Below are 22,424 nucleotides of genomic sequence, written 5' to 3'. Positions count from 1 at the left end.
TCTAATAATATGTGAATGAGTTATGGACCTTGCTATGTTCTGTTGTACTACTCGAGGGATGTGATATTTGCGGAATGGTACTTCGCGAATGTTATATCAACGGCCGGCATACTACAACATGCGGTGGTATGCGGGGTCACCACGAGTATCGAGCCGTGTCTATGCATAGATGGTTGCACGAGTAGAACACAATGGTTTTGTGGGCGTTGATGCTCTTGTTATCTTTAGTTTGAGTACTTTGCATCTTTGTGGCATAGTGGGATGAAGCGGCTCGGACTAACTTTACATGACCGCGTTCATGAGACTTGTTCCTCGTTCGACATGCAACTTGTATTGCATAAGAGGCTTTGCGGGTGTCTGTCTCTCCTACTATAGTGAAGATTCAATTTACTCTTCTATTGACAACATTAGTATCACCGTTGTGGTTCATGTTCGTAGGTAGATTAGATCTCTCTCGAAAACCCTAAACCACGTAAAATATGCAAACCAAATTAGAGACGTCTAACTTGTTTTTGCGGGGTTTGGTGATGTGATATGGCCATAATGTGATGATGAATATGTATGAGATGATCATTATTGTATTGTGGCAACCGGCAGGAGCCTTATGGTTGTCTTTAATTTTCATGTTGAGTAGTATTTCAAAGTAGTTGTAATAGTTGCTACATGAGGTGAACAACCATGAAGACGGCGCCATGAACCTTGACGCTACGCCGACGATGATGGAGATCATGCCCGTTGATGATGGAGATCATGTCCGTGCTTTGGAGATGAAGATCGAAGGCGCAAAGACTAAAGGGCCATATCATATCACATATGAATTGCATGTGATGTTAATCCTTTATGCATCTTATTTTGCTTAGAACGCGACGGTAGCATTATAAGATGATCCCTCACATTAATATCAAGATAATAAAGTGTTCTCCCCTCGTATGCACCGTTGTACGGTTCGTCGTTTCGAAGCATCTCGTGATGATCGGATGTGATAGATTCAACGTTCACATACAACGGGTGTAAGCCATGTTGCACACGCGGAATACTTGGGTTTGCTTGACGAGCCTAGCATGTACGGACATGGCCTCGGGACAACGGAAACCGAAAGGTTGAACACGAGTCATATGGATGATATGATCAACATGTTGATGTTCACCATTGAAGCTACATCATCTCACGTGATGATCGGTTTTGGTGTAGTGGATTTGGATCGTGTACCACTTAACAACTATGAGGGATGTTGTATTAAGTGGGAGTTCATTAGTAATTAGATTAAAACATGAACTAATTATCATAAACATAGTCTGGGTAGTATTTTGAATTAATTTTGTAGTATTGGCATCCGTTTACTACTATGCGCTAGTCTTGTAATTGAGATAGAAATTATGTTAAAATCTGATAAGAAACTTTACGGATTGGTACCGTATTGTTAAAGAATCAAGAATTGATTAAGTCCTATTGCAAACTTTTAGTAAACCTCACATTGTTGATTCAAAGAGCTATGGTTTCAATTAGTACCTAAAGTTATCTTGTCTCCGTGAAACTTGAAGTTCAAATTTGTTTGAAAAGTAAGGAGCTGAAAATTTAGTTTTCAGAAATAATCAAGGTATGAGATATATGTGATATCTAAAGATGATAGAATATAAATTTGGTGAGACTACATAAACTCATAAGTTTTATGGGAATGTATGAAGGTTGAAGACGCCAGGCGTCACAATCCTCCAACTATTGGGGCACTAACGATATTCGCATATCCATGAAGTGACCATCCTTAATATGCACCGTTGCTAAGACTCGTCGTTTCGAAGCATCACGTGATGATCGGGTGTGATAGATTCTACGTGTGCATACAACGGGTGCAAGCTAGATTTGCACATGCAAATACCAAGGTTAAAACTTTACGAGCCTAGCATGTACAGACATGGTCTCGGAAAGTCGTCATGATATGATGGATAAAATTATGAGTGAAATTGTTCATCATATTACAAAGTTACTAATAAGTGAAATCTAGAACACTTGTCATATGATGATCAACTTCAAAGTAAGAACCTCAAGATTATTGGTATTTGACCAACAAACCTAGAAGTTATTGATGTTGAAGTGTTTTTCGAATAATGAGGAAAGCTAAAGAGAAACCGCAAAAGATATTCTGGCAAAAAGATAAGAAAAAACTAGAAAGTCTAGCTCGGGTGTATATAAATGATATACATGTTATGGTTGTATTCCTAGTTAAGTCACACAATGAAATTCTTGGGTATTAGTACTATATTGGTTGGTATGAAGTGTCATACAAAACAACGCAATACAAGAATACAATGGCCTAAGTGACTGACAAGGAATATGATAAGAATGCACGCCTGGAACAAAATAAAATGTTATTATGTTCGTCGTTAGCATTCTATCTAGCCCTTAGAATTTATAATAAAGAACTTAATAATTGTTATTTTGCTCTGGTCAAATGAAAACAATGAGTTGTTTAAATTATGACATTACTCCATGTACAATGGATAAGTTATTATAAATCTTAATGGTGAAACACACATACATAACACTGACGCTAAAAATGCCATAAGGCAAATGATTTGAATTCCACTTATTTGTGGAACCGCCATTTAGGTCATGTTGGAAAGGAACGCATGAAGAAACTCCATGCAAATGGATTTTTGGAGTCATTTGATTTTTTGAATCGTTTGGCGCTTACAAATCTTTTCTAAAAGAGAATGACTAAAATACCGTTCATAGGCCAAGTTTTGAAGGGCAACTAACTTAGTGGAAACATACATGATGATGTATATGGATCACTGGGCATAGTTGTGTGCGGAAGATTCTTATACTTCATGAAAACTTCAAACAATGAATTGAGTATATATATGTGGATATATTCGATAAGGAAGAAGTTTGAAACATTTGAATGGATTCAAATAAATTTCAGCATGAAGTAGAAATCATCGTAATAGAAAAGTCAAATATCTATGATTGGATCATAGTGGAAATATTTGAATTACTAGTTTTAGCGAACATCTAAGAGAGTTATGAAATTGTTCTACAACTCACATTTCTTGGAGTATCATAGTGATGATGAAGTATCCGAGAGATGTATCCAAACCTAGTTGGGTCAATGATGAGATAAAATATTAATGCCATTATATTTTTGTAAATTATGCTTTAGAGACTACCGCTTTACACTGAATAGAGCATCATCATGATCCGTTGAAATGACATCATACGAGTTATGACATGGGTATAAACCCTAATAGTCTTTTCTTAAATTTTGGTATGCATAGCATGAGTAAATAAGTTTACAACCAAAATCGGATGAATGTCTTTGTTGGTTATCCCCAGAGAATTGATTGGGAATTCTTCCCACAATGGAGACAAAGACAAAAGTGTTTGTCAATGTTTCTTATTTCCAAGAAATTGTTTCTAGCGAAGTTTTTGAGTGGGAGGACAATAGAACTTGATAAGGTTTATGAACCTGATCATAATGATCAAAGTAGCGCAGCATCGGAATTGGTTCGGAAGCGGCCACGACGATCATGGCTCCTATGACTACAAAGTGTTTTAGCCATGGAGATCGAAGTACATATTGAACCTTGTAGGTATGGTTTACTTTGTGATCAAATAAATGATTTGTGGACAAAGGATTGATTTTGAACAATGATAAACCAACTACAAGCAAAGAATTTATGATGGGCCCTGACTCCGTTAAAATGTCCATGCACCATGAAATCCATAATAGATGAATACTTTTTGAAAGTAAATGGATCTATAGACTTAGATGAAATATCTTTGAAGAAGCTCGACTTGTTGAAAAATTGTTTACGACAAAGTTCAAAGAGTTGACTACGATAAGATTAGATCTTCCGTAGCAATGCTTATAGTCTATGTGGATTATTCTAGTAATCACTACATATTTCTTTTATGAGATATGCTAGTAGGATGGCAAAATACATTACTTATCAGAAGTATGTATTAAAGGTGTATACAAGATACAACCAAGAGTTTTGCTGGTCTGTGGAATACTAGATAGGTATACGAACTTCAATTGGATGAAGTAAGTATCGCGGAGTTAGAATCTTCACCAGATGAAATAGTCAAAGAGTTTTTTTTTTTGATTTCATCAGAGACGATGAAGAGGCTTGCACTTGCAAGAAATTAAGTGGGAGCGCTAAGACACATTTATAATACTTTATGTAGGTGACATATAGTTGGTTATAAATGATGTAATTATATACTTGATTAAAAGGTTTCATTGAGAAATTAATTTCAATGAAAGAATATGGACTGAAACATATCTAGTGTCAAGATCTATGAAGATAGATTGAAACACAAAATAAGTTTAAGTCAAAGTACATAGAATGGATATTGAAATAGTTCAATATAGAAATATTAAGAATATGTTCTTGTCATGTGAAGTTTTAACAAGACTTGAGTATATCTGATACTCAATGAGTAAAAACACATGAGTGATTATGGATCACGAATAATATGTACACAATCAGATATCCTGTGCTCTAAAATGTTATGAGTATATACCAGAATGATTCATGAGATGATCATTGGACGACAGTAAGAGTATCCTTGAGTACTTTAGAAGAACCAAGGATATATATATAATTTTGTATGGAGAAATGACAAACAAATCATTGTAAGGTGTTACATCGATATTGGTTTTGTCACATATAAAATATAATTTCAATCTCAAATTTGACTAAGTGTTATTTAAAAGGTAGCACAATAAGTTAGAAGTTTTCTATATTAGATTTAGAAAAGTTCTAAATATTGTGACAGATTCTACAAACGAAAGGCAGAGTATGTCATTGTTTTGACAATGACTGAGGATGTTAAGTCAAGAAGTTCTTTGAGAACTTGGTGTAGTTCCGATAGTGTCAGAACTTTGAAGCTATATTGTGTGTGACAATATTAGTGACATATTTCAAACCGCGGAATTAAGGTTCCACGAGAAGATCAAACATATTTAATGCCGACTCATTTGGAAATGAGTAATGCGTTGAAGACACAAATGAATTACAAAATACATACAGTTCTGAGCATGTCAGATCCGTTGACTAAAACCTCTCCCGTGAGCAAAACATGATAAAGCACCAGAAGGCCAAGGTGTTATATATTTACAAATGTAAACTAGATTATTGACTCTAGTGCAAGTGGGAGACTGAAGGAGATATGCCCTAGAGGCAATAATAAAGTGGTTATTATTATATATCTTTATGTTTATGATAAATGTTTATATATCATGCTATAATTGTATTAACCGAAACATTAGTACATGTGTGATATGTAGACAAACAAAGAAGTCCCTAGTATGCCTCTTAACTAGCTTGTTGATTAATGGATGATTAGTTTCATAATCATGAACATTGGATGTTATTAATAACAAGGTTATATCATTGTATGAATGATGTAATGGACACACCCAATTAAGAGTAGCATAAGATCTCGTCATTAAGTTATTTGCTATAAGCTTTCGATACATAGTTACCTAGTCCTTATGACCATGAGATCATGTAAATCACTTATACCGGAAAGGTACTTTGATTACATCAAACGCCACTTGCGTAAATGGGTGGTTATAAAGGTGGGATTAAGTATCCGGAAAGTATGAGTTGAGGCATATGGATCAACGAGTGGGATTTGTCCATCCCGATGACGGATAGATATACTCCGGGCCCTCTCGGTGGAATGTCGTCTAATGTCTTGAAAGCATATGAATAAGTTCATAAGAGACCACATACCACGGTACGAGTAAAGAGTACTTGTCAGGAGACGAGGATGAACAAGGTATAGAGTGATACCGAAGATCAAACCTCGGACAAGTAAAATATCGCGTGACAAAGGGAATTGGTATCGTATGTGAATGGTTCATTCGATCACTAAAGTCATCGTTGAATATGTGGGAGCCATTATGGATCTCCGGATCCCGCTATTGGTTATTGGTCGGAGTGAGTACTCAACCATGTCCGCATAGTTCACGAACCGTAGGGTGACACACTTAAAGTTGGATGTTGAAATGGTAGAACTTGAATATGGAATGGAGTTCGAATATTTGTTCGGAGTCCCGGATGAGATCCCGGACATCACGAGGAGTTCGGAATGGTCCGGAGAATAAGATTCATATATAGGATGTCATTTTATGTGAATTAAAATGTCGCGGAAGGTTCTATGGAAGGTTCTAGAAAAGTCGGAAGAAACCACCAAGGAAGGTGGAGTCCACATGGGACTCCACCTCCATGGACCGGCCAACCCTAGTGGGGGAGGAGTCCCAAGTGGACTCCCCTTAGGGGCCGGCCACCCCCCATATGGGAGGTGGAACTCCCACCTCTAGTGGGAGTCCTAGCTTGGCTAGGTTTCCCTCCATATGGAAGGTTTTTGGTTCGGGTCTTATTCGAAGACTTGGAGACCAACTCTTGGGGTTCCACCTATATAATGAGGGCCAAAGGGGAGGGGGCCGGCCACCTCAAACACCACCAAGGTGGCCACACCCCATAGTGGCCGGCGCCCCCCCCTCTCCCCAAACCCTAGCCGCCCCGCTCCTCCACTTCCCGCACGCTTAGCGAAGCTCCGCCGGACTTCTCCACCACCACCGACACCATGCCGTCGTGCTGTCGGATTCAAGAGGAGCTACTACTTCCGCTGCCCGCTGGAACGGGGAGGTGGACGTCGTCTTCATCAACAACCGAACGTGTGACCGAGTACGGAGGTGCTGCCCGTTCGTGGCGCCGGAAGCGATCGTGATCAAGATCTTCTACGCGCTTTTGCAAGCGGAAAGTGAACGTCTACCGCAGCAACAAGAGCCTCATCTTGTAGGCTTTGGAATCTCTTCAAGGGTGAGACTCGATACCCCCTCGTTGCTACCGTCTTCTAGATTGCATCTTGGCTTGGATTGCGTGTTCGCGGTAGGAAATTTTTTTGTTTTCTATGCAACGTTATCCTACATATAATCCTGTTCCTGTTAATGATAGTTTTCCAAATGAACAATTGGCTGTAATAAAGGTGAGCTCGTGAGATAGTCCTTGGTATGCTGATTATGCTAACTTTATTGTTTGCAAGTACTTGCCTCCAACCTTTTCAGCTCAGGAAAGGAGGAAATTCTTTTATGACTTGAGGCATTATTTTTAGGATGACCCACACTTATATAAAGAAGGAGTGGATAGTATTATGCGAAGATGTGTCCCCGAATATGAACAACAAGAGATATTGAGTAAGTGTCATGGTAGTGTTTATGGAGGACATCACGCCGGAGATAGAACCGCGCAAAAGGTTCTACAGTCGGGATTTTATTGGCCAACTCTCTTTAAAGATGCAAGGAAGTTTATTTTATCTTGTGATGAATGTCAAAGAGTTGGTAATATCTCTAGGCGCAACGAAATGCCTATGAATTATACTCTTGTTATTGAACCATTTGATTGTTGGGGATTTGACTTCATGGGTCCTTTCCCTTCTTCAGAAGGTAACACTCATATACTTGTTGCTGTTGATTATGTTACTAAATGGGTGGAAGCCATACCCACAAAAAGTGCTGATGGTGAGACCTCTTTAAAAATGCTTTTAGATGTTATCTTTCCTAGGTTTGGAGTACCCAAATATCTTATGACTGATGGAGGTTCTCATTTTATTCATGGTGGTTTTAGAAAAACTCTTGCTAGATATGGTATTAATCATAGAATTGCTTCAGCTTATCATCCTCAGACTAGTGGGCAAGTAGAATTATCAAATAGAGAAATTAAATCTATCCTGCAAAAGACTGTTAATAAATCTAGAAAAAATTGGGCTAGTAAGTTAAAGGAAGCGTTGTGGGCTTATAGAACTGCTTATAAAAATCCTATGGGTATGTCCCCTTATAAAATGGTTTATGGAAAGGCTTGTCATTTACCTTTAGAACTAGAGCACAAAGCTTATTGGGCTGTAAGAGAACTTAATAAAGATTTTAAACTTGCCGGTAAGAAAAGGTTGCTACAATTGAGTTCTTTAGATGAATGGAGAAGTGAAGCTTATGAAAATGCTAAACTTTTTGAGGAGAAAGTTAATAAATGGCATGATAGAAGAATTATTAAAAGAGAATTTAATGTTGGAGATAAAGTCCTATTGTATCGGTCTCGTCTCAGATTTTTTGCAGGAAAATTACTCTCAAAATGGGAAGGACCATATGTCATTGTGGAGGTGTATCGTTCAGGGGCAATAAAAATCGCTTCGCTGAACGATGATGCCACACAAGTGGTGAATGGACAAAGACTCAAGCATTATATTTCTGGAGATTCTTATAATGAAGATGTTGATGTTATTCGAGTGGTGACTCCGGAAACCTTCATCAAAGATAAAATTGATAGTTCTGCAGAGTTCAACTTGGAATAGGTAACAGTTTTGGTAGTAAAAAGTCCGCGTTTAACTTTCTGAACAATATTTTTGCTATTTTCAGGAAATATGAAAAATTACGAGATCGAATCGGAGTGGAGGAGACGCATAAGGGCGCGTCCCCACGTGGTGGCGCGGGCCCCACCCTGGCCGCGCCGCCATATGGGGACGGCTCCTCGGTGTCCCTCTCCCACTCGTGTTCGACCTGGTACTTTCCTTTCGTCGTGAAAATTCTTGATATATAATCCCCCGGACCCTCCAAGGTCCGTATATCGTCTTCTCGTCGTGTCTTGTTTCGGGCCGTTTTCTGCCAGATATTGTTTTCAGATCTAGAGCCACCATGTCTTCGTCGGGAACTCCGAAGGACAGCTTCTTTGAGAACGTTGTCAACCCGTACATGAACAAGCTGAAGATGCATCCCAAGGAATTGCTGCTTGTAGATGGAGAGTTGCAGATAGAAGATGTCCGAGGTCCTAAAGGAGAAGGAAGCTTGGAGGACAGGATGGAGAAACTAGAACAAGAGGTCTTCGCCTACAAGAAGATGGCTGAACGTGAAGTGGACATCTTCCACATAATTGTGTCCGAACTTGTTGATGAACACAAGAAGGAGACTACAAAGCTGTGGGACGATATCCTCTCACTTCACAACACTACCAACCAACTTCAAGCGCAACTTTATGATGTTCAGAATCAAAACTGTGAGTATGAAAACAGGTTTAAACACATAAGCTATGCTGCCGGTTTCAGGATTCCCGAGACCAAGACGTCGTTTGTTGATGGAGAGCCTCTTCCTTGGAAGTCTGATGACGGGAAGAATTTACCACCATCACCACCGAAGGAGTAATTCATCATTGGTATTGGCATCCCCTTGGCTTGTTCCAAGCTTGGGGGGAGTGCCGCGGTATCACATCATCACTATCTTTTACCTTTTTACTGTCAAGTAGTGTCATATCATGAGTAGGGAAGTTATCATATAAGATGGTTTGCAGTGTGGAAGTATCTCTCTTTTAGTTGGTTATCTATGTATCCCTTGGTGTGAGTTATCGTTATGGAATATTAATGAGAAGTTTTATCATTTACTTTTTGCACATCTTATTTTAGTTTGCAATTTCTGTTATATGATTGATCTTGTTGTTAGTATTGATATCACTTTGGGAGCATCAAGTCAATCTATTTGGTTTTGGCAAACTTAGCATTGGTCAATAGCAACAATACTTTGAGGCTTAAGTAGAAAAGAGGGAAGTACATGTAGATATATTATTTCATTATCTTTCTTTCTTGTTAGCTAATGAGCTTAGTATTCTGAAGTTAAAATTGTTTGTGCTTACAAGGAAGATGCATGATTGTTTCTATCACATGTATATTTGTTTGTTTCCCTCAACTCTTATGCTTGCTAACCAACCTTTCTAGCCAAAGACATGTACTGAGAGGGAATGCTTCTCGTGCATCCAAAGCTTTAAACCAAACCCATGCCATTTGTGTCCACCATAACTACCTATTATGTGGTATTTTGCGCCACTCCAAGTAAATATTTCATGTGCTACCTTTAAAACAATTCAAAAGTTATTATCCTTACTTGTGTCAATGTTTTATAGCTCATGAGGAAGTATGTGGTGTTTTATCTTTCAATCTTGTTGGGCAGACTCTCACCAATGGACTAGTGGCACATCCGATTATCCAATAATTTTGCAATAAGAGCTGGCAACGGGGTTCCCAGCCCCAGTTAATTAACTTTCATTAATAATTCTCTTCACATGGTTTGCCCTGATTCATCAGTAAGCAACTTAATTTTGCAAATAGACACTCCTCCATGGCTTGTGAAAGCAAAGGTTGGGAGGAGTGTTGTCCATAAATAAAACAAAAGTACATGTGTAAACAAAAGAGAAGAGGGATGGTCTACCTTGCTGGTAGAGATAACGTCCTTCATGGGAGCCGCTCTTTGAAAGTCTGTTTAACAAGGGGGTTAGAGTGCCCACTACCATTCGTTGACAACAACAAACACCTCTCAAAACTTTACTTTTATGCTCTCTATATGATTTCAAAACTTAAAAAGCTCTAGCTCATGATTTAATCCCTGCTTCCCTCTGTGAAGGGCCTATCTTTTACTTTTATGTTGAGTCAGTAAACCGATTTCCCTCTATCTCAAGCAAGCAATTGAGTTGTTGTGATCCAACCATTTATATTGTGATCTATTTAATCATGTCTTTTATTCTTCCTTGTTTAGTACAAATTTTATCTAAATGAATATGACTTTGAAGGTTATCTATGCTCAAAAAATAAGTACAATCTGTTAATTGTTCTTTGACCAAGAACGAAGTTTGCCATCACCAATTATGATTTCCTATGTACCTTTATTTGTGATTTCCCTTTACTTGTTTCAAGTTGAGTTATATGAGGAAGTTATTTACTAGAATGTCTTGTGTGAATTAATAAATGTGATGCTTCTTGTCCGTATTTTATGTATCGACTCTTCACTCCATAAACATGTGGTCTTGTTTACTGAGTTCGGTTTCGCTTGGGGACAAGCGAGGTCTAAGCTTGGGGGAGTTGATACGTCCATTTTGCATCACTATTTTATATCATAATTTACTGTTATTCATTGATATATTTCATATTTAGAGATGATACTTATGTTATTTCACCTATTTTGCATGTTTCATGATTATTGGAGAATTACTCACCGGAGTCAGGATTCTGCTGGAAAAAGCACCGTCAGGATACAATATTTCTGAAGATCAACAATTGACGGAAAATATACCGAAGCTCCTATTTTTCCAGATGACGGAGCCAGCCAAAAGGGGAGGCCGAGGAGGGCCACCATGGCCCCCCCATAGGCCGGCGCGGCCACCAGGCCTGGCGCGCCGCCATGTGGGGAGGGGGCCCACGACCCCCCTCGGCCATCGCCCTTTCGCGTACTTCATCTATCAGAAACCCTAAGGTCGGGAGAATCATCGAGGATAGACACAGCCGCCTCTGCGGGGCGGAAAAAAACCAGAGAGAAAAGAGCTCTCCGGCAGGCTGAAATCTGCCGGGGAAATTCCCTCCCGGAGGGGGAAATTGTCGCCATCATCACCGTCATCGAGCTGGACTTCATTGGGATCATCATCATCATCATCATCTCCACCGCCGACACCATCATCTCCACCTCTGCACCTCGTCTCCGCTGTAACATCTAGGGTTGAATCTTGTTATTTCATAGGGGAAACTCTCCCGGTGTTGATTACTCCTTGTTATTGATGCTATTGAGTGAAACCATTGAACCAAGGTTTATGTTCAGATTTTTATTCATCATTATATCACCTCTGATCATATTACATATGATGTCTTGTGAGTAGTTCGTTTAGTTCTTGAGGACATGGGTGAGTCTAAATGTTAGTAGTGAACTATGTTGAGTAATATTTAATGGTTTGATACTTAAGTTGTGGTGTTATTCTTCTAGTGGTGTCATGTGAACGTCGACTACATGATACTTCACCTTTATTGGCCTAGGGGAATGCATCTTGTATTCGTTTGCCAATTGTGGGGTTGCCGGAGTGACAGCAACCTGAAACCCCGTTGGTATATCGATGCATGAGGGATAGCAGGATCTCGTAGTTTAAGGTCTGTGGTTAGATTTATCTTAATTACTTTCTTGTATTTGCGGATGCTTGCAAGGGGTTTAATCACAAGTATGTATTAGTCCTAGGAAGGGCGGTGCATTAGCATAGGTTCACCCACACAACACTTATCAAAACAATGAAGATTAATCAACTATATGAAGCGAAAGCACTAGACTAAATTCCCGTGTGTCCTCAAGAACGTTTGGTCATCATAAGTAAACAAACTGGCTTGTCCTTTGTGCCTAAAAGGATTGGGCCACTCGCTGCAATTATTACTCTCGCATTTTACTTACTTGTACTTTATTTATCTGCTATATCAAAACCCCCTGAAAACTTTTCTGTGAGCATTTACAGTGAATCCTTCATCGAAACTGCTTGTCAACACCTTCTGCTCCTCGTTGGGTTCGACACTCTTATTTATCGAAAGTACTACGATAAACCCCCTATACTTGTGGGTCATCACGCTGCCCGCTGGAACGGGGAGAAGGACGTCGTCATCAACACCGTACGTGTGACCGAGTGCGGAGGTGCTGCCGGATTGTGGCACCGTCAAGATCTTCTACGCGCTTTTGAAAGCGGCAAGTGATCGACTACATGCACCATGAGATTTATCTCGTTAACGCTTAGCGATCTTCGAGGGTATGTTGATCTTCACCTCGTTGCTACCATCTACTAGATTAGATCTTGGCTTGTTATTCGTTCTTGCAGTAGGATATTTTTTGTTTTCTATGCCACGAATCCCTACAGTTTTATTGTCCCATCCTGATAACAAAATACACACATCCTACTTCCCTACCAATTACGTTTAGCGAGATTATCCTTTGTGAGTAACCTCCCTCCAAAGGTACCAGGCGAAAACTTAGTCTTCAATGGTATCTACATTTTCCATAATAACTTATTATTAACTACCGACACAATTGGTTGAATCAAAACTCCATACATTTAATCTATAGGGAATTTACCACTCTCCGAAAGATTCCATCGAAACTCATCAGTCCCTTGCATCAATTGAACATAAGCCATACACTGAAGAAACATCACTACTAGGAAAAACCTTATTGTTGGTGCACCAAAAAATGTTATCGCGGGCGCACCAGACCCCGCCAGTGGGAACAGGCTGGTGGCAATGGCTTACAGCTGGCACACCATTTGGTGCGCCGGTGGTAACGCAAGTTATCCCCGGCGCACCAGGCCTAGTGCGCCGGCGGTATGTTTTCAAAATTCAAAAAAGGCCGATCTAGATCTAGCTCGGGTTCGTCTGGCTCAGGTTTGTCCTTGAATACCGTGGCCATGGGCCGCCTCGTTGCCACGCCGATGTAGTAGGAGGAGGAGGAGGAGGAGGACGGAGGTGGAACTGGAAGTGGAGGAGGATAAGGAGTCCGGAGTTGGAGCAGGAGAAGGAGTCCGGAGGTGGAGCAGGAGGTCACCCGAGGAGGAGGCCATCAGGGAGGAGGAGGTCACCGGAGGAGGAGGCCGTCAGGGAGGAGGGGTCACCGGAGGACGAGGAGGAGGAGGAGGAGGAGGAGGAGTAGGAGGAGGTCGTCGGGGGGGAGGATGAGGAGGAGGAAGGAGAGTAGGCGGTTGGTGAGGAGAAAAGGAGAAGGAATGAGAAGAGGATGAGGAGGGAAAGAGGAGAAGGGGGAGAAGTGAGGAAGGAGAAGAAGGAGAGTGCGAGTTTTGCATATGTAGTCTATCTTACCACCGGCGCACGTAATATGGTGGTGCGCTGGGGGTAGAAATTTTTTATTTTTTCATCAATATCTAAAAGCTGAAAAAGTCCTGTTTCTGTTTTGAATTTTCATAAATTTCGCGTCGATAGATTTTCATATAAAAAATATTTTCATCCGAGGTCGTATGGAACCAGAAAAGCCATTTTACCGATAGATGACGCCATTTTGCATAAAAAGTCTAAACTCATGTATGTTAATTTCTCTTGCAGCTAGATGACATCTCGAAGGATTTTATTTTTTTAATTTTCTATCAATTTTTTTTAAAAAAACTAGAAAGGCGAACCATGGGGGGGGGGGGGGGGGGGGGAAAAAACCACAGCTCCTCTTACTCCCGGCGCACCAATATGGTGGTGCGCCGGTGGTAATCAAGTTACCTCCGGCGAACCAATATGGTGGTGCGCCGGCGGTAAGAGGAGGTGCGATTTTCCCCCGACCCCGAACCTGGTCGACCATTACCCTCGGCGCACCAAATTTGTCGTGTGCCGGTGTTATCGTTGCATCACCGGCGCCCCTATGTAGAGGCGCGTAACCGGTAAATAGCACTGGCGTACCTAAAATGGAGTGCGCCAGCGGTAACCCATGTGGCTATAGGCCTTTTTCTAGTAGTGCACATTTCAAGAGGCAAGTCGGAGCCCAATGGGATGTTGCCTGAACATCACATTCAGCAGGGAAGACTCCATCATCTTAGCTAAAGTATCGCTCTTATGACGCACAATGTTATATAGAGCAGGATATTATTCTTGGAGAGTGGTATTGCCTAACCATTTATCCTCTCATAACCTTATATGAGATCCATCTTTAATAGAGAAAGAACCATATGGGAAGAATACCTTCTTCATCGCCATAAGTCCAGCCCAAAAATGTGAATCACCAGGTTTCCAATAAACTTGAGACATTGCGGCGTATCTTAGAGTGGCATGAGTTATGTCCCCTCCCTGCGTGTTGGCAGCGATCATTCATTGTAATAACATTCCTACCTAATCAATAAAGCTCACTCGTACATATACGAGGAAATACGAGGAAACTCCTATGGATTTATGTCCTAAGAAAGCTAGTACAGATAGGAGGAGCTGCATGTGGATTAATTATAACCCGGGTTTTCGCACTGACACTCTAAAGAGTGATTGCAATTCTGACGATTAATCAGTAAAGTCCTTTAATTAGCAAGAAAGAAAGAAAAAAAATCTCACTAGTTCCTTAAAACATGTTTATTTTCTTAACATGTCTTTCTTTCTTATGGCATGTACAATGGTGGCACTAAGTGCCACGTAAGATAAACGTTGAGGTGGATGAAAGAGAAAGATGAAAAAAGACTTCGCCTTCTTTTAGCTAAGAAATGATTTCTTATCACAATCTCTCTCACCACATATTTAGGATGTTTTGTTATCACAGATAAGACTAAAAAATAACCCATTGTACATTATATTTTATTGCTATATCTAGATTACGTGTCAGAATTGTGATAAGACGGTCTTATCAACCATTGCACATGCCCTGTTTGCGCTAGCTGCCTCTGTGAAATCATGGCGACGTTATGAGGAATTAATAACCCTTTGGTTGAGAGGTCAGGGTTCATATATATGGTCTGATATCAAAATTTTAGGATCCACAACAAGAGATCTCGGGTAACAAATATGGAATCGAACACTATTTCAGGGAGTGATTATTTAGATGCCCAGAACACACAATATCTTTTGATTAATTGTTGACCAAGCCATAGAATCTTCAATATCTGGGTGTTAGTATTTGTGTATCAAGGCTGATATATTACGATCTGTTTTTTTGCATGCATATCATTCGGTTCTGGTATTCTGTGCACATACCAGCCAAAGCGCGTCTGTCATCTTCTTTCGCGAAGGCGTTCGCGAGTACACCACCCATCATGTCGATGTCCACTGTCCTGTCCACCCTGCGCCGCGCCGGCTGCCAGAAGCTCTCCGCGTCAGCCATCGTCCCGAGGCGTTCAACCGGCTCCCACCTGCTCCGGATCCCTGAGTTCACCAAAGCCAGGAACACGGTGAAACCCGGGGAGGCGGTGAGATCAAGCACGTTTGCCGTCGGCGGCCAGGACTGGCGCATGTGTTGCTACCCAAACGGCAATTGGTGGTCGGAGGAGGAGCACGTCGCCCTGTCGTGGGAACATGCTGGCCAGAAATGGCCCCCGCATATCATCCAACATGTCCAGTTCAGTATACTCGACCAGGCCATGAAGCCATCCTACACTCGAGCCAGCGAAGAAGACATCCACTATGCCCGCACCTGGGGTGCCTACGCCGACTTCATCAGCCACGAGGATCTCTACAAGGGCAACTATCTCATGGACGACTGCCTCACCGTGCTCTGCGACCTCACCGTGGTCGTCACGGGAACCGACGACCGCGTAGAGGTTCCCTGGCCGCCGGCGCCGTTCAATCTGCAAGGGCAACTCACAGAAGCCATCTGGAATAGGGAACGGCCGGACGTGCAGCTCCTGGTCGGCGGAGAGACGCTCGCCGCGCACCGGTGGGTGCTCGAGGCCCGATCACCCGTATTCAAGACCGACCTCTCGCTCGCCTCCACGGCAACCACCGGCGAGGACGGCGCCACCGTCGAACTACGCGTCGACGACATGGACGCCGACGAGTTCAAGGCTCTGCTCCAGTTCATCTACACCGACTCGACTACCCTGCTGGACGCGCCTATAACCGCCGAGAAGCTGCTCGTCGCGGCGGACAAGTATGAGCTGGAGAAGCTGAAGCTCATGTGTGAGGAGGAATTGTGCCGGCACATCGGTATGAGCTCCGTGGCCTCATGTCTAGCATTGGCAGAGCGGCATCGTTGCCCCGTCCTCAGGGAGGCGTGCATGCGGTTCCTGTCCTCTGCTGGGAATCTGGCCGAAACGATCATGGCAATGCAAATGGATGGGTTTGGGCAGCTAAAGAAAGACTGCTCCTCTGCCTTGCTAGAGCTTGTCGTGAAGAGGATGGTAAAACTGGAGAAATGACTCAATAATTAAGGCTGGTATTGTGTTCTAGCAAACTAGCTAGACTAGTAGAGAATTGCTGGATATAATTGGTATCTTCTGATATTAATATATTTTCTTTATAAACAAAAGTAGAGGTGGTTTCCTTGGGGCTTCACCGCGGCGGCCGCTGCATTTCACCGTCACTCGGAGGAGGCAGGGGATTGGGTGGTGTGCGGGTAGGGGAATTTTATAATTTACCACACATATTACTGGGAACCTCTATTATTTGCCACGGATAGGGAGACGGAATGATTTCTGAATTCCTGTAGGGGCTAAAGCGCACAGTGGCCGACTTACAATCATCGGCCATCACGGCAAAAGATCTCTATATCTGCACATACCAGCCTCGTTAAACAGCCATATATATAAGGGCACCACTAGTATTTACCTATATATAGCACAAATAGGCATTGAGCATCCATCCACTCCCTGATTTTCCGCACATATAGTTCATCTGCAAGCCGCGGTGGTCTCCTTCATCGACGCGCTACCCCATCATGTCCATGTCCGCTCTCTTGTCCGCCCTCCGCGGGGCCAGCCGGCCGAACCTCTCCGCTTCAATCGTCTCCGCCAAGATGGCGACCTTCTCCCATGTGCTCCGGATCGAAGGGTTCACGCAAGTCAGGAAGATGGTGTCCAATGGGAAGGGGGTGAGATCTAGCACGTTCACCGTCGGCGGCCACGACTGGCGTATCAAGTGCTATCCAAACGGGTCCGCGGGACACGACGGCTACATCTCCCTCTTCCTGGAACATGCCAGCCACGCCAAAACCATCGACGCTATGGTACAGTTTCAGTTGAGTATACTAGACAACACGGGGTCCAGTATGCCGTCGTCCAGTACTGAACCCATTACGGAGCACAGCTTCTCGAGTACCAATCCTCTTAGTCTGGGATGGAGCGACTTCATGAAACACGAGGATCTGGACGAGGAGAGTCACCTCAAGGACGACTGCCTGACCCTTCTGTGCGACGCCACCGTCACAAGACTGCACACCGATGCCGACGAGTACATCGAGGTTGCAGCAGCGCTGGAACCTGCGCCCGTGGCCCCGACGTCGTTCGACTTGCCCGTGGACGTGAAGATCGAGGCCGGAGGAGAGACCTTCCACGCGCACCGGTGGGTACTTGAGGCCCGATCACCCGTCTTCAAAAAGGAACTATCGCTCGCCTCAATGGCCACCGGCACCGCAGAGCTACGCGTCGACGACATGGATGCCGAGATGTTCAGGACCTTGCTCCAGTTTATCTACACTGACTCGCCTCCGCTGCTCGAGGCCGCACCGACTGCCGAGAAGCTGCTCGTCGCGGCGGATCGGTATGGGGTTGAGAAACTGAAACGCATATGCGAGGAGGCGCTGTGCAAGCACATCGACATCAGCTCTTTGGCTGCCACTCTAGAGTTGGCCGAGCGGCACCGTTGCACCGTGTTGACGGCGGCTTGCATGCAGTTCCTCTATAATTCAAGTAATCTGAAAGCATTCGTCGCGGCGGATGGGATCAATCAGCTAAAGGGACGTTTCCCCTCTACTCTGCTTAAGCTCCTGGGAAAAAACTGAAGATCATGGCGCACATGTTTACATTTTGTATAATGCTGCCAAAACACGTGGGAAAACAATGATTGGCTTATGCTTTGTGTGTCGATTTAAATCAATATCATCACACTCTAATCATCAATTTGCATGACCCCTCGAAATAAAATTGTGCATTTTTTTTATGTTTGTATTTTTGGTCTTAGTTGTTCAGGCCCGGTTTTGACAGTTCACTTTCCTCAAAACTAAAGTATTCGATAACCAGAATATTTCACTGCCAGGGCACCAAATACTACAATTACAAAGAAATATAACAACACCAAGCCTAATAGTTCACATTACAATAGAGCAAACAAAATCATGAGCGGAGTACCAAATGCTTATATACATCCAGCGAAGTAGGAACTATATAGGATTAAAAGCACTTCCTGCTAAGAACAAACCATCACACTATCTGCAGTAGTATAACACAATACTAAAGCTACAAACCATGTTTTCTCTAGTAGCAATACAATAAGAACCTACAATCCGTTTATATAGCATATTTTTGTCTGTTCTTATCTACTAGTGCACCACTGTAAGGATACATTGCCCTAAGTGTGTTTTTGGAAATTAATGACAATCCTCTATGGAGTAATGTTTTTATTGTGTTTGTATGAATGAATGTTCCATAGGTATTGCTTGTAGTCCATGTATTGTATTTAAGTGTGGATGCCATGAAGATTGATATATGTACCTTTGTTATTAGCATCAAGATCATCGTTTTGAAAAGATACAAGTTTGACCAAGACTAAAAGTGAAGATTGAATTTAAATTAGTTAACACATGAAGCATAAAGAGCGTACCACTTTGGATCATGTGTGTGCATTTCTGTTGTCTATGTGAATTAGGTATCTTGCCATGGTCTTGCATCAAGAATATGATCTCATACCGCCCATGTGAGGATGGCATGAAGTATGGATGTTATCAAGGTTGAGAAAGGAAAGTTCAAGGCGAGCATATCGAAGATATCATGCTTAAAGCTTGCGATCCATTTGGTGACAATGGACATGTGAAGATGTGTCTCAGTGAATCTATCCCATCATGGTGTATGGGGGAGCATTTGCGAGTCTTCACGAAGAAAACAAAAATAAAGTGAGGCATTTCAACTTGAGTGGAGCTTGAAGCGCTATCATCAAGATCAAGCAGGATGCACAAGAAAAAGTTATGACCTTGCTAGGTTTTCCTTTTACCGGTCTCATGGTGATTGTTGGGAGACCGGGTTATAGGATAGATAGCCGCACTATCAAGAGGGGCTGTCGGTTGGGTAACTTGATCGCACCGTCTTAGGAAGCTCAATCCATTACATACTATGCATCTCTATATTCTTGCTGCTTCTTGGTGTTTCTATGTGTGAGGTTCTTGAGCTTGTTGCTAGTTTTTCAACATGCCCAAGTTCATCGAAAACGGAATATGTATGCATCTTTTGGTGCGTTTTCGCGTTTGAACGTCTTTACCGTTTCATGACGATGAGAGGCTCCATCTCTAAAATCATATAAAAACTTTCCGTGAGGAGTCTTCGTATTTCCAACAAAATATTCGTCATTATCTTTTCAACAAAATTTGACGTTGGGTTCTATTCGTTGTTATATTTCCAACAAAATTAGTTTTATCTTAATCGGAGTTCGGGAACTACGTGAGAAGTGCTTTTAGTTCTCGGAGAAAATGGTCTTTTGAGAAAATTCTAGCAACCCAGCATAGAGCCTGGCCTACCGGGTGCTACTACCGGGTAGACCGACATATAGCCCAGCTTACCGGGTGCTGCTGCCGGGTAGTCCAGCCCTTGACCCGGCATGCCACACTATTTGCTCTCTCTCTCTCTCTCACTCCCTCCCTCCCCTCTCTCTCTCTCTCTCTCTCTCTCTCTCTCCCTCTCTCTCTTCTACTCCATTGTTGAACTTCAAAAGCTTGGTTCCTCTCCATCCCTCCCATAATTCTTGTATCCTCTTGAGGGATTTGAAAGAGGAGATCTAGATCTACAACCTCCACCAATCAATTTCTCCTCTAATTGAGGGGAACTCTTTGGATCTAGATCATGGAGTCATTTGTTAGTTTCTTCCATTGTTCTTCCACTCAAGTTTCTCCATAGCATTTGTTGCTTTGGTGGGATTTGAATGTGAAGGATTTGAGCACCCTTGTGCTCTTGCTTTTGCATCCTTGCATAAGTGTTGATCTCTCTATTAAGATTTGTTTGAGTGAGAGACCGTACACTTGTTACTCTTAGAGGGGCAACTGATCATATGTATTGTGATCGAAACTCGTTGCAAAAGGTGAATTGCGACGTCACGGAGAGGCCGATTGGTTAGCTTTTATACATGGCCTCAGATCTAGGAAGTTTGAACGGGAATGCATGCATGCAATCTCGGATATATAGCATGGCTAAACACGTTTGTGGAAAAAGTAGAGCACCTCTCGAAAGTATACAGAATGTGTGTGTCACGATACTTCCTATTTCTAAACACGTTTGTGGCTAAACACGTTTTCATAAGCTACAACCCTTTAATAAAAACCCGTTTTCAAAAACCCGCATATGCCTAGGACCCCATATCCATGGCTCTAGATATGAGACACCTACATAGAGCTAATGCCCTTTGTCTGGTACTAGTGGTTGGGGCGCCCCATGGGGCGCCTCCTCGCTGGTTAGGTGCATGCCAATCATGATACCTGATGGCTAATGCTATGCGCCCTTATCACAGAATCCTGCTCAAGCATAAGACCAAAAAACAGTCTGAACTTGAACAATTTTTTATACTTACAAATGACACTCTAGGAACAGTGGGATATTTCATTCAAAACATTTCTATTAAGCCATACATAAATGACAAGGAAAACAATAGAGTGCATCAAGAACACATGCTTTTGCCAAAGCAAGAACTGTCAATATCTTGATGCAGAACCCAAATATCATCTCAACATTATATATAAGGCAAATCAGAGCCAAAACTACACATTTTGATTGACAGAGAAATAAATAAGCTTAGAATTCACATGTTGCAGCATAATACCAATAGTGGCACAAGACATCACCAAACTGTTAGTGAACAAAAACTTCTTAGGCGGCTCAATCATCCACGATGAGGCGAGTTGCAGCCAGGCTGCAACATTGCGGGATCCTATCCACATGCAGAACATAACACTGAAAAATGATGTATCTAGTCAGATACACCAATTTAAAAACATGTATCAGGGAAGGAACAACCAGAGTTGAAAATTTCATTATCAGTCCTAAAACAAAGCATTCACAAAAAAGAAGTGTGCGGCAGAATGGAAGAAGCAACAGAACATGGAAACTGACCCAATGGCATATCATTATTGTTGTGGTACCGTATATACCATAATAGAAAAGGCATATTCCAGATATTCAAGTTAAACGATCTAGAGTCCTGAAATTTTTTATCACTATGTATCCTATTTTTTTCCTATATCATAGATAAAGATAATATCTTGTCAAAATAATATTAGTAATAACATGAGCGCACAAAGTCAACTGAACAGTTTAAGAGAAAGTACTCATCTCAAGTGATTGATTAATTTACAAGAATGAAATTACAAACAGTTTTTCAAGTTACTTCTCATTGTTCTAAGTTCAATGTTTAATAAAAAGTAAAAAAGATTATACTGACATTTCCAAAAACACAGAACCTGGCAATTGCAGACCCTGTGCTTGTTGGATAATTAGGCACAATTTCCATGATTAATTCCAGAATATAAAACATGATGACAGCAACTACTAACATGTGAAACTCGAACATACTAGATGCATTAATCAACATGAGTAGCAGCAGCGCAAACGGTAAAGCATCCATCGCTAAACAGATCAAGATATGTCGCACGTACCGATCTGGTGGTGGTGGCGATGGAGGTGTAGCAGACGATGTCGCAGCAGTAACGTTGTTGATGACAACGTTGTTGACGACGGGGACGACGGGTCGAAGTAGACGGCGTTGAAGACGACGGTAGGCAGCACCGCCCGACTTGGACGGAAGGCGACCCGTGATGAAGAGCTTGAGCAGTCGCGCAGAGCGCTTCCCAAAAACCTAATTCGCCCTCTCCCGTACAGGATCGCAAGGACGATCGGTTCCGGAGACCTGCTCTCCCGTTCGCCGATGCACGTCGGCTCGCGGGATGGAGTAGACTACGATGGCGGCTCAAGCAGAGA

At 42.2% G+C, this 22,424-nt stretch overlaps 3 protein-coding genes across 3 annotated transcripts in view; 2 read left to right on the top strand and 1 right to left on the bottom strand.

Annotated features, from left to right (window-relative positions):
* The window catches only part of LOC124664094 (BTB/POZ and MATH domain-containing protein 2-like), a 15,318-nt gene extending 732 nt beyond the window's left edge, over positions 1-14,586 (bottom strand). The window contains exon 1 of the mRNA XM_047201696.1: positions 14,521-14,586. Within this exon, the coding sequence (XP_047057652.1) occupies positions 14,521-14,586 (66 nt within the window). The remainder of the gene's footprint in view (positions 1-14,520) is intronic.
* Positions 14,587-15,572: 986 nt separating this feature from the next.
* Positions 15,573-16,673, top strand: LOC124664082 (BTB/POZ and MATH domain-containing protein 1-like). The gene has a single exon (XM_047201687.1). The coding sequence runs from the start codon at positions 15,573-15,575 to the stop codon at positions 16,671-16,673; it is 1,101 nt and encodes a 366-aa protein (XP_047057643.1).
* Positions 16,674-17,191: 518 nt separating this feature from the next.
* Positions 17,192-18,253, top strand: LOC124664072 (BTB/POZ and MATH domain-containing protein 1-like). The gene has a single exon (XM_047201677.1). It carries the CDS (start codon positions 17,192-17,194, stop codon positions 18,251-18,253), a length of 1,062 nt encoding a protein of 353 aa, XP_047057633.1.
* The last annotated feature ends 4,171 nt before the right edge of the window (positions 18,254-22,424 follow it).

The sequence above is a fragment of the Lolium rigidum genome, chromosome 1, assembly GCF_022539505.1.
Source record: "Lolium rigidum isolate FL_2022 chromosome 1, APGP_CSIRO_Lrig_0.1, whole genome shotgun sequence".
Lineage (NCBI taxonomy): Eukaryota > Viridiplantae > Streptophyta > Magnoliopsida > Poales > Poaceae > Lolium > Lolium rigidum.
The sequence above is the reverse complement of the archived record's forward strand: the minus strand, read 5'-3'. Positions and strand labels throughout refer to the sequence as shown.